General features: G+C 41.5%; 1 protein-coding gene across 2 annotated transcripts in view; it reads right to left on the bottom strand.

Moving 5' to 3' along the window:
* Positions 1-12,492, bottom strand: part of paxip1 (PAX interacting (with transcription-activation domain) protein 1) — a 140,593-nt gene that overhangs the window by 116,572 nt on the left and 11,529 nt on the right. For both annotated transcript variants that reach the window (XM_072254061.1, XM_072254062.1), the window contains exon 2: positions 5,343-5,477. In XM_072254061.1, the coding sequence (XP_072110162.1) occupies positions 5,343-5,477 (135 nt within the window). The remainder of the gene's footprint in view (positions 1-5,342; positions 5,478-12,492) is intronic.

The raw sequence follows: 12,492 nt of genomic DNA, 5'->3' as shown, positions 1-12,492 counted from the left end.
TCAACCCTGAAACATTTGGGCAGCCAAAGATGTATACACCAGGATACTCTTTTTCAACTATAGCCCAGCACTTGATACTATCATGCTCTCCAAATTAATCAATAAGCTTCAAGACCTTGGCCATAATACCCCCTCGTGCAATTATGAAGAAAGAAAGCACGGCAGTGCCTCTACTTCCTTAGAGGTTTACGAAGATTCGGCATGACATCTAAAACTTGGATAAACTTGCAGAGATGTGCGGTGGAGAATACATTGACCGGCTACATCACAGCCTGGTACGGAAACACCAATCTCCCTGAACAGAAAATCCTACAAAAGGTGGATACAGCCCAGTTCATCACGAATAAATCTGTCCCCACCACTGAGCACATCTACTCGGAACACTCTTGCAGGAAAGTAGTATCCATCATCAGTTACTCCCACCACTAAGGTCATGCTCTCTTCTTGCTGTTGCCATCAGCAAGTGGTACAGGAGCACCAGAACTCACACTACCAAGTTCAGGAACAATTAGTACCTGTCAATCATTAGGCTCTTGAACTGAAGGGGATAACTTAACTTGCTCCATCACTGAACTGTTCCCACAACCCATGGACTCACTTACAAGGACTCTTCATCTCATGTTCTCAATACTTAATGCTCCTTTATTTACTTTTTTTTCTTTTGTATTTGTGGTTTGGTGTCTTTTGCACGTTGATGTTTGTCTGCCCTGTTGGGCACGGTCTTTCGTTGATTCTATTATGGATCTTGGATTTACTGAGTATTCCCACAAGAAAACAAATCTGAGGGTTGCATATGGTGACAAGTATGCACTCTGATATTAAATTCATTTTGAACTTTGGAAAAAAAACCCTGGAAAAGCAGCAAAGAAAATGAAAATGAGAAGAAATCCGGTGTGAATGAAGCAAAAGCAGCTACAGAAATATTGTCAAAAATAGCACCAGTGTCTGTCTGTACTCTGTCCGGAAGTTCTCTTCCCTACACTTACACAGCCAAGAAAACCAGGGTGTTTCACATAGATGCTGCCTGGCCTGCTGAGTTCCTCCTGCATTGTGTGTGTGTTGTTTATGAAGACTAAGGCTGCTGTGCTCCCTGTTACTATTGATGGTGAGGATGCAAATATGGTGAGGACCTATGACTACCTGGGGGTGCACCTGGATGACATACTTGAGTGGAGCACCAACACAGAGGCTGTGTACAAGGGCCAGAGTCAGCTCTACTTCCTGAGGAGACGACTTCTCCTTCACATGTCCTACCAGTCTGTTTCCGACAGTACAATCCTCAATGCGGTAGTGTGCTGGGGCAATGGTATCAACACGGGTGACGCCAACAGGCTTAACAAACTGATTAGAAAGGCTAGCCCTGTTACCGGAGTCAAACTGGACACAATGGAGGCTGTGGCAGAACAAAGGATCCTACAGAAAACCCTGGCAACTCTGGACAATATTTCTCACCCTCTGCATGGCCCGGTTGAACAGAGGTGCACTTTTAGTCATAGTCTAAGCAACTGTGCTGCTCCGAAGAGAATTATATGAGGTCATTCTTACCCTTGGCCATTAAGGTCTATAATGAGTCAACTTATAGCCAGGGAAGTGATGACCCACTCCCTCTTAGGCTGGTTGAGATAACTTATTTTTTTTCTTTCTTACTTCATTTCTAATATTTGTATAGCCATGCACTTGCAATGCTACTGTGACACTAGTTTCCTTTGGGATCAATAAAGTATCTATCTATATCCTCTAATCCAGGCAGCATTCTGGGATTTTCAGATTTTAATTCAAAAGAGAAAAAAAAAGTGCAGGTTTCTCTTTCATCATACCCAAACCATACCACTTACTTTAAAATGAGATTGTTCATTCAATACACCTTTGCATACCAGGTGAAAATGATGGGTTAACAACACAGAAACAAACATCTGGTTTTATTTTTTTTAAATGTTAAATACTCCAAATGGAATTAAAGAGCACAAATAGTGAAATTTTAGTCCAAAGCGAAACTTGAACAAAAAGATTGATTAAATTAATAGGTTCACAAAGACAGTTAGGTATAGTATCAATGGTAAATATGGGATTTTGTTGCTAAATTGGAGAATGACAGACATTCCAAAAAACAAACTTCTGCACATAAACGTTGTGTAACAAAGCAACAAGAGAATTACTCCATGCATAACACTTGAATGAAGAGTAGGTGAGGCCAAACACTGAACTATCCCTTTCATCACTACCATTGAACAAGGGCAATAAACTGATAACCAAAGCAACACACACAGAATGCTGGAGGAACTCAGGTCAGGCAGCATCTACAGAAATGAATAAATAGTCAGTGTTTCAGGCTAGACAGATAAGGGAAAGTAATGGGCACTGGAGAGGTCAGAGAAATCAATATTGTTGCATTCAGGTTGGAGACCGCCCATATGGAACATGAGGTGCTGTTTCTCTATTATGCATCTAGCCTCAGCTTGAGAGTAGAGGCAGCCATGGACAGATGTACCGGTGTTAGAATAGGAAGTGGAATTTAAATGTCTGGCTACTGGGAGATCCTGGCTGATAAGGCAGAAAAAGCAAACGTGTGAGTGAAGATCCTCAGTCTGCATTGGGCCTCACCCCACCCAAGATGCTGCCCAACTGGCTAGCTCCTCCAGTATTTTTTATGTTGCTCCACAATCACGAGATGTTTTGTGCACTACATGCATAGAATCCACATTGTCGTATAGAGGAAATTGACACAATAGCCAAAACATGTAGGATCTAGAGCAGGGGTTCTTAATCTTTTTCTATGCCGTGGACCCTTTTGGCAGCCTGGTGAAACCTATGGACCCTTTCTCATAATAATGTATTTAAATACACAAAATAAACAGGGATTACTAAAGAAACCGATTATATTGAAATAGTTACCAAAAGATTAAAAAAAATAAGTGATATAGTAATATATGCACTCTTTTATTAATGCATTAAACAACATTTAAAATGCAGGTTAAAATTATATTTTATTTCTTAAAGACATATCAGTGTGAAGGCTGTTGTTGCTCAGCCTGAATAAAAACATTTAACCTGGTTGGGGGGGGGGGGTGTCTTGACAAAGCAACACGCATGTCATGTTGGACATCTAATCGATTTTAGTTTTTTTGTTTTAATGGCTACAAGTGTTGAAAATCCTGGTTTGCAAAGATATGCTGTTGCAAATGGAATTAAAGCCTCCACAGCTTGCTCTACAACATGAATATAGGCTTCTCTCAAGGAACACCAGAATTCTCCAAGGCTTTTTGAGTTAAACTCCAATTGTGACCTCTACTGGTGACAAAGTCACAGGTACTGCTAATACTTCTGTGGTCTGTCTGTTGCCTACGTACATTCATAAATTTCGGTTAGAGGTTAGAGAAAATAAAGACGTAATTTTTATCCCCATCCAAATTCACGGATTCTCAAGTTAAGAACCCTGATCTAGAGACTGTGCACATTGGTTGACAGCATCACCACCACACAAGGACAAGTATGGAGGAGACAGTCAATTATACTCAAATCCTTGAGAAAACACAAAGCCTTTCATCTAAGATCCTGACAGCCCCAAAAAAACTGTAAATAATACATCTGAAATCTTCAAAAACCTTATGTAGTATTTCAGACCAAAGATCTAACTTGATTTAAGCATTTTTTTTAATATAAAAGTTCTCAAATAATCTTCTCTTGCAGATTATAAAATCAGAAACAATACATTATCATCAGCATATTTAAGAGAGCAGGTGACTTTTGTTAAGTGTTTTTTTTCCTTGTTTTAACTTTGTATTTCTACTTTAAACATTCGATAATCTTCAGCTGTCACAGATGTGCATTACTTGCATTGCGCTTTTACAGAGGGGCAGAAAATCAGCTTTCCCTAAAAGTGCACCAATCCTCACAGAACACCAAACATTGGAGTAAGACAAAATTAGGCTTGTGAGGCATGACTTGGCCTTCACAAAGCTATACTGCCTGCCACTAACAGACTATGCTTCACGAAAATGCTCATAAATCCTCACCCCAAGCATCCTCTATAATAGATACTAGATTCACTGGTCTATAATTACCAGGAATAACCCTATTACTTCTCTTAAACATTGGAACATTTGCTATTAGCAATCTGGTACTACTCCCATAGCCAGGGAGGACACAAATATTATTGTCAAAACCCCAGCAATCTCTTCCCTCGTTTTCTGTAGTAACCTGTGATATATCCTGTCTGGCCCTCGGGACTTATCTATCCTCACTTTATCAAAAGTGCCTATACAGCCTTTTTATTAACCTTGACACCAACTACATTAGCCTGTTCTCTGCTGAACTCACATCCGTCAAAGTCCCTCTCTCTGATGGCCATGGAAATAAGGTATTCATTAGAGACTTCCCCAACCTCCTCTGCCTCCAGGCCATGTTTCCTCCTTTATTCCTGAGCAGTCCTACCCTGACCCTAGTCATCCTCTTGTTCTTCATGTATGTGTAGACTGCCTTAGGTTTTCCTTAAACCTACTCAAAGGTTTTCTCATGTCCCCTTCCAGCTCTATCGACCTTTCTTAAGCTCCTTCATGACTACCTTATAACTCTCAACAGCCCTGATCGCTTTTTTGCTTCTTAAACCTCAAGTATGTTTCCTTCTTCCTACTGACTAAATGTTCTACTTCTCTTGTCAACCATGATTCTGTCACCTTACCATCCTTTTGACACCTCAAAAGGTCAAACCTATCCAGAACCCCATGCGTGCTTCCGAAATAACCTCCACATTTCAGCTGTGCATTTCCCTGAGTACCTCTGTTCTCAGTTTACACTTCCAAGTTCCAATACCATTGTAACTAGCCTTCCCACAATTAAGTACTCTCCTGTACCATCTGCTCCTATCCTTGCCCATGGCAAAGATGAACATCAGGGAGTTATGGTCACTATCTCCAAAATGTTCACCCAAGGACAGGTCTGTTACCTGACCAGGTTCATTACCTAGTACTAAATCACCTATAACAACCCTGTTAATCCTAAACCTTTCCAAAATCTGCTCACTTATCTGCTCCTCTGTGGTTATTGAGGGACAATAGTCATTTGATAGACTGCAGTCTTTCTTCTATACTGTCCTGTTATTTTGCAAGGCTCATGGAAATTGCAGCCTAAAATCTGAAAACACTTCACAAGGTGCAAGGAAATGGAGGACCAGTCAATACTGAATTAAACTCTTACTTTTGATATTTAAATCTTGGAGCAAATTTGGGTATTAATTCAGCTAATAGACTTGAGAGAAAAATAAACATGACACTTTTAATAAGTTATTTAACAGCTTTAAAACATTTTATTGAAACGACAGATTTACTAAAGAATACAAAGTTTACCTTAACTACTGGCAGATCAAACACTTCCCGTGCTTCCCCAACTTCAGGGTTGTCACCATCCTCTGCAATGATGTGTGTTGCCAAAGCATTATAGGAAACCTCTTTTGCTTTTCCAACTTTCAGCAGCTGAATCACCTAATTCAAAGGAAAGCAAACTGTAAACATCTGCTGGCTGTAGGGAAAAAATACAACTGAATTTCAAAGTTCACACTGCATGTGCCCAGAATGAAACTTCACATGCAGACAGCATGAGTCACTTCGTTTTCTGAAGAGAAATAAGTATAGACAAGATGAACCTATTTAATCACTTCAAATTAAGTCAAAGCAGCAGAATAAAAGGGCGTGAATTTTAACATCCGTTAAACATTGTATACAAAACTGGAACCTGGCAAGATCCATGAGATTAATTCTGAACTCAGTACAGTGCAAACCACTTTCAGAAGGGAAAAGTCAAGAAAACTTAGCACTTAATAACTGGTTAAATATGGCTAATAAAATGAGCAAAAACATTGGACTTTTGACAGTGTTCTTTAAGAATTAACACTTCCTTAGCTAACAGAATCTTAAGACTTTTTCCCCAAATTATTCACAGACATTGATTAGCGTAGGTCGGGGGGGGGGGGACCACTCTATATGGTGAAAACCTCAAAAAAGCAGAAAATTCTGGAAACATTCAGCAGCTCAGGCAATATCCAAGGATAAAGGAACAATTAATATTTCTGTTCAAGTCTCTTTGTCAGAACAGAAAGAGAAAGCAATACAATCTTCAGTTGTACAGAAGGTAATGGAGTGCAGGGATGACTCCAAAGATCTCAATCGTTATTTTAACACACTTTGAGAATAGGAATTCGGCAAGCTTTTTTAGGTTGAATGGCCTGTTCTTGTCAAAAATTTTCTAATGTTCTAATATTCTAATAATTAGTCACAGTAAAATTCATGTGGGAATGACAAAATACATCTCACCTCCTGCAAAACCAGAATTCAAGAGTGAAATAATTTCAACCGATGGACCGGAAAAAATAATTTGGTAAGTAACCTGCTTTATAATAACTATTACAAATCAATAAATGCACGATCTTTCAGATGAGGCTCTGATAAATCAAGGGCTCACCTCATCTCTCTGGACATAAATGATCCTCTGACACTATTTCAGAAGCGGGTCTGTAAGTTCAGTAGCAGCTTTCTTAAATTTGAATGCGAACTGCAGATTGAATTTAATATGCAGCTCAGACCATGGGCTTCCTGGAGCTGCAGGTGGGGGGGGGGGGGGGTCAATAAACACTCCACTTAGACCTCAGATGCCTGCATATGCATGAATGTGGGCATTTACATTCATTTTGGGTGTCTGGGGTGTGGGTGCAAGGGTGTTTGAAATCTGTATGTAATTCAAAGGAAGCACTGTAGATACACTTTAACTATAAGATTGTCCTGCTGTTACCTTTGACCTTTAGCGTATTAAAAAAAGTCACAACATTGGGTCACACAGCCCTCTTCTCCCAATATGATGCCTGTTGCTTGCTTTTGCTGAATAAAAACACTTCAATATCCACTAACTTCAGTGCCTCTCCTGTGACTTTATTCTCAGCACAACAAGTCAACCAGCTATCCTCAGGCTCTATCCAATATTTAATTGTTCATTCAACATTGTAAAAATTATTTCATCACTATTAGTGTTTTTTTTTTTGTTGCAACAGTGGCAGCACTCCAAAACTATTTGGCTGTAAAATGATTTGTGATGTCTGGAAAGTGAGTGTAAGGAACAAAAAGAATAAGTTTACATCACCCATTGGAGAGATACACTTTGAGCTTTCTAAACTTTGAACAAATATGCTTCAACAGCTTCTTGTTAAAACGCTGGTCCATTGTCTTTATCAATTATGGCTTTATGATGTCCAGTTGGCTCGATGAATGGTCAATTTCCGTTGTTACGTACCCCCGTAACGGGTTAAAAGAATCAGCAGAAACAGAACACACCTTGCTGTTAACTAATACTATTTTATTAATAACTACGCAATAAAGTAACATAAAACCAGAGAAATCAAACAGGTTAGCAGAGTTTATGCATATATAAGTGTGTAAATACAAAACCCAAACTTAGGTGGTAATTGATAGTCTTACGATGGCATGTAAATGAAGTCAGTTCAGTTTGTGACATTGAGTTGAGTAGAACTGAGGGGAGAGAGAGAGAGAGAGAGAGAGAGAGAGAGGTGATTTGTTATCCAAGTAAGCCAATGCCGTCGATTCTTCCCATTGTCCTCCGAACTCCTTTAAGGTCACCAAATGTGATCACACTAAAGGTACCGTCTTCACGTGGTAAAACTATCAAGCCAGGCAAGGGTTAAACACACTGATAGCTTTCCATCGGCCACCTTTTCTACACTGCGAGAGCCACTGGTCGATTCTCCCGATCGATCCACAAAAACCACCTGTTCGTGGGCACTCAAAGCTCATCCAGTGTCCGTTTTTTCTGTGTCTCTGTGTGTCTTCCAAATCTTCCAAGTTAGCCAAACTTGACCAACTTAAAAGCGCCATCTTCAAGTGATAATCTACCAACCCAGGCAAGGGTTAGACACACCGGTAGATTCCATAGGGTCGCCCTTACACGCATGGCGATGACCACTGATCGATCCACAACCCACCCTCATGGGCACTCAAAGCGTTCAGTGACTCTTTCGTCACCAGCCTTTATGCGTCTCGTCTGTGTGTCCTGCGAAACAAGCAACTACGCTGGTTTAAGTACTGTTGTGCAGAACACCAGCTGTCCATCACGTAGCTCCTCCCCTCTCTCTCTGTAGGAACCCAGAAGCTGGCAGCGTCTTTGCATAAATCCCAAAGAAACTGTGAGCAGTCTTCGCCCCTCTCGCTCTCTGTAACAAGCTGTTTGTGCTGTACAGCTTTCTCTTTCCCATAGGCAGGGTTCTTAAAGGCACAGTCCATAATGAATAATCTATAGGATATTGTCACACCACACACTAACTTTCCTTTAGTATTGCAAACAGCACCTTCAATAAATTCAGCTAACTCACACAATGCACCAAATGCTTAGCTGTTTACACCTGGCATCTACACACAATTAGTGATTAGCTTTTGTCATTCTAATTAAGAATGCTTAGAGACCACAGGAACTGGATATTTCTAAATTACATTACAGAGTGGGAGGGCACAAGTCTATGCTGGTTTTCTGAGCAATCCCATATAATCACAGAGGCAGCGCAATGTAGCACATTCGCTCTTCGGCCCAACAAATCTATGGTGACCACTTGGCAAGTCCCAATTTCCTGCATTTGGCCCATTTCTCTCTAAACCATTCCCCTCCACCTACGTATCCAAGTGCTTCTTAAAGTGATACCACTTACCTCCCTCAACCACTTCCTTGCTCATTCCATGTACTCAGCACTCCATGTGGAAAAGTTTCTCCTCAGATCCTTACACATCTTTCCTCCCTCTCCCTAAACCTATGCCCCCCCCTAGGTTTGGACTCCTCTACCCTGGGGGAAAGGCTCATCACCCACCTTATCTATACATCTCAACTTTTAAACGCTGCCATTAGGTCACTCCTCGTTGTTCTATATTCCAGGTAGTGGCCTAGCCTGACCAACCTCTCCCTATTACTGGGTCCATCTAGGCCTGACAACATCCTCGCGGAGCCAGGCCCGAAATGTCGACCGATCTTTTCCATGGATGCTGCCCGACCTGCTGAATTCCTCCAGCGTGTTGTGAGCGGTAGCCAGGATGCACCCAGCACACCTTAAGAAAAAAAGCCGAAATAAACAAGCTAATTAATTAGGTGCCGCCCGACACGTAAATGTCGGCCCAGATCAGAGTCGATTGCCGATTGCGTTGCCGTTGTACCCCTGCATTCTTTGCAGATCGGTATTAGTTCGCTACCCAGAGGGTGGGGGCCACTGCACCACCCCACCCTCCGACGACTCAGCCTAACACACCATCATCAGTGTGCTCGGCGCTGACTTCCCGATTCCAGTAAGTGATACTACACTGGACATACATTATTTCTACTATATATTGACTATGTATTTTTACGTGTTATTTGGTATGGCAGCTTCATAGCTTAAAGGTTACTGGAGAGCGCTTGTGCTGTGTATTTGCTAATGGCGCTTGTGCCATGTTTCTGCCAAGAGCGCTTGCATGAGATTTTTGCTACGGTGGACAGTGCAGCAATGATCGTGGAAAAGTATTTCTACTTTATATAGGCTGTGTATTCATCATATCATTCCTGCTTTTACTGTATGTTACTGTTATTTTAGATTTTATGTGTTATTTGGCATGATTTGGTATGTTATTTTTTGGGTCTGCAAACACTCACAAATTTTTCCCATATAAATTAATGGTAATTGCTTCTTCGCTTTATGACATTCCGGCTTACGAACCGTTTCATAGGAACACTCTACCTTCGGATGGCGGGGGAAACCTGTACAACCTTCTGCATCTTCTTTCGGTGTTGTGCAGTAGCCCCCTCCCCCCCATACCAGACAGTGATACAGCCTGTCAGAATGCTCTCCATGGTTCATCTATAGAAGTTTTTGAGTACTTGTAGACATACCAAATACTCCTAATGAAGTATGGTCATTGCCTTGCTTTCTTTATAATTGCATTGATATGTTGGGACCAGGTTCGGTCTCAGAGATCTTGACAGGAACTTGAAACTGCTCACTCTCACAATATGCAAGTCCAACAAATTATTAAAAGAATCGGCCACTTTTTTTTCAGCTAACTGATGATTAACACAAAACAAGCTTATTTAAAGCATAACATCTCAAAAGTGCAAATACTTTGCAGAACATACAAATTAGTCAGCAAGTACAATACTACAGATGCTCAAAATTTAAATAAGAGCAGACAATGCTGTTAATACTGGATATGTTGGGCAGCACCCATGGAGAGAGTTTTAAGGCTGATGACCTTTCATTACAACTGAAATGTTACACTGTTTCTTTCTCAGCAGTTATCCAACCCATGAAATATTTTCGGCATTGTTTCTAAATTTTTTTCTGAATTATTTCTGATTAATGAAACTACCATATAAAGCAATATCTGAAAAACTACAACGACCATTGAAATGAATGGCTGGGAAAATTTCATTTATACGTGCTGAGACTCGCTAGTTAAACTGTTTCCATACTTTTGAAGACAAATCATTCTATCAAAAATGTAAACACATTTCTGAACAACTCTACCAGACAAAGCATCTCATTCATACTGCTACTGTTTCCTCAGAGGATCTGCTGATGCCAAGTTCCCTGCCAGGGATAAGAGACAGCAGAACAAATATTGTGTTTACAAACGTGTGTGTGTGTGTGTGTGTGTGTGTGTTCTGGGCCACCCAATGGTGAGAGACTCAACTCGAGTTATCACACCAGTCAGACAGCAAGCTTACACAAATGGATGCTTGATGGTAGATATTTTATGTGACCAATGGGTGCATAGGGAATGATGTTAGGTCTTCTGTTGTTCATCATTTATTGGGTGGCATGGTAGTGCAGTGGTTAGCACAATGCTTTACAGTAAGCGACCCACGGTCAATTCCTGCAGCAGCCTGCAAGGAGTTTGTACGCACTCCCCATGACCGTGCAGGTTTCCTCGCACAGACCAAAGATGTACCAGTGGGTAGGTTAATTGGTCATTGTAAATCGGCTAGAATTAAACCAGGGGTAAACACAAAATAATCTGCAGATGCTGGGGTCAAAGCAACACTCACAACATGCTGGAGGATCTCAGCAGGTCGGGCAGCATCCGTGGAAAAGATCGGTCAACGTTTCAGGCCAGAAGCCTTCGTCAGGACTGTAGAGGGAAGGGGCAGAGGCCCTATAAAGAAAGTGGGGGGAGGGTGGGAAGGAGAAGGCTGGTAGGTTCCAGTCCTGACGAAGGGTTCCGGCCCGAAATGTCGACCGATTTTTTCCATGGATGCTGCCCGACCTGCCGAGTTCCTCCAGCGTGTTGTGAGTGTTGATTAAACCAGGCGATTGTTGGGCAAAATTGGTGGTGCAGTGAACTGTGAAAATTGTTATCCAAATTCACAACAAGATCTGGATTAATCGGGACAATGGTCCACGGATAGCAAATGGAATACAAGTCCGACAAATGTGACGTCAGCTTCCTCCCCCCATCCAAAAACATACCAGTTGACATGTTAACTGGTCACTGTAAATTATCCCGTAATTAGGCTAGGATTAAATTGGCTGATCGTTGGGCAGCATGGCTCAAAGGGCCGGGATCTATTTCATGCTGTACCTCAATAAATAAATTTGCCAAGTTAATCCAGGCAGGATAGACAATGTAAATGGCACAGCAAGAGTGTTGTAGAACCAAGTCCCGGGGGTAGAAGTCACTGAACATGGTGACACAAGACAGGGTGGTAGAGGAGTCATTTGACATGCTTAACATCCCTGGTTAGGTCAATGAGTACAAGAGTTGGTTAAGTCATGTAACAACTGGAATGATGTTAATGAGACCACATTTGTTACCTTGTTGAAAGGATGTCATTAAGCTCAGACAGCGTAGAAAAGATTCACAAGGATGTTACCACACTGGAGGGCTTGAGTTAAAGGGAGATACTAGATAGGCTGGGATGTCTTCTCCTGAAGCACAGGAGGTTGAGGGGCATACCTATAAAGGTCTATAAAATGAGGTGTCATTTTGAGGAGTCCAAAACTAGAAAGCAAGGGCTTAAGGTGAGAGGGCAAAAATTTTAAATGGGAGAGTTATTTTTATTGCTCTCATCAACATATACCCCTCAAACACAATCATGAAAACAGATTGAGTCACAAGAGACTGCAGATACTGGAATCTGGAGCAACATAAGATTAGGAAAAACTTCTTCACTCAGAGAGTGGTGAATCTGTGGAATTCTCTGCCACAGGAAGCAGTTGAGGCCAGTACATTGGCTATATCTAAGAGGGAGTTAGATATGGCCCTTGTGGCTACGGGGATCAGGGGGTATGGAGGGAAGGCTGGGGCGGGGTTCTGAGTTGGATGATCAGCCATGATCATAATAAATGGCGGTGCAGGCTCGAAGGGCCAAATGGCCTACTCCTGCACCTATTTTCTATGTTTCTATAAACTGACAGAGGGTTTTTGATGCAAATGTTGACAACTTCCCACCAATGCTGCTCAACCTACTGAGTTCTTCGAG

The sequence above is a fragment of the Mobula birostris genome, chromosome 3 (assembly GCF_030028105.1).
Source record: "Mobula birostris isolate sMobBir1 chromosome 3, sMobBir1.hap1, whole genome shotgun sequence".
Taxonomy (NCBI): domain Eukaryota; kingdom Metazoa; phylum Chordata; class Chondrichthyes; order Myliobatiformes; family Myliobatidae; genus Mobula; species Mobula birostris.
The sequence above is the reverse complement of the archived record's forward strand: the minus strand, read 5'-3'. Positions and strand labels throughout refer to the sequence as shown.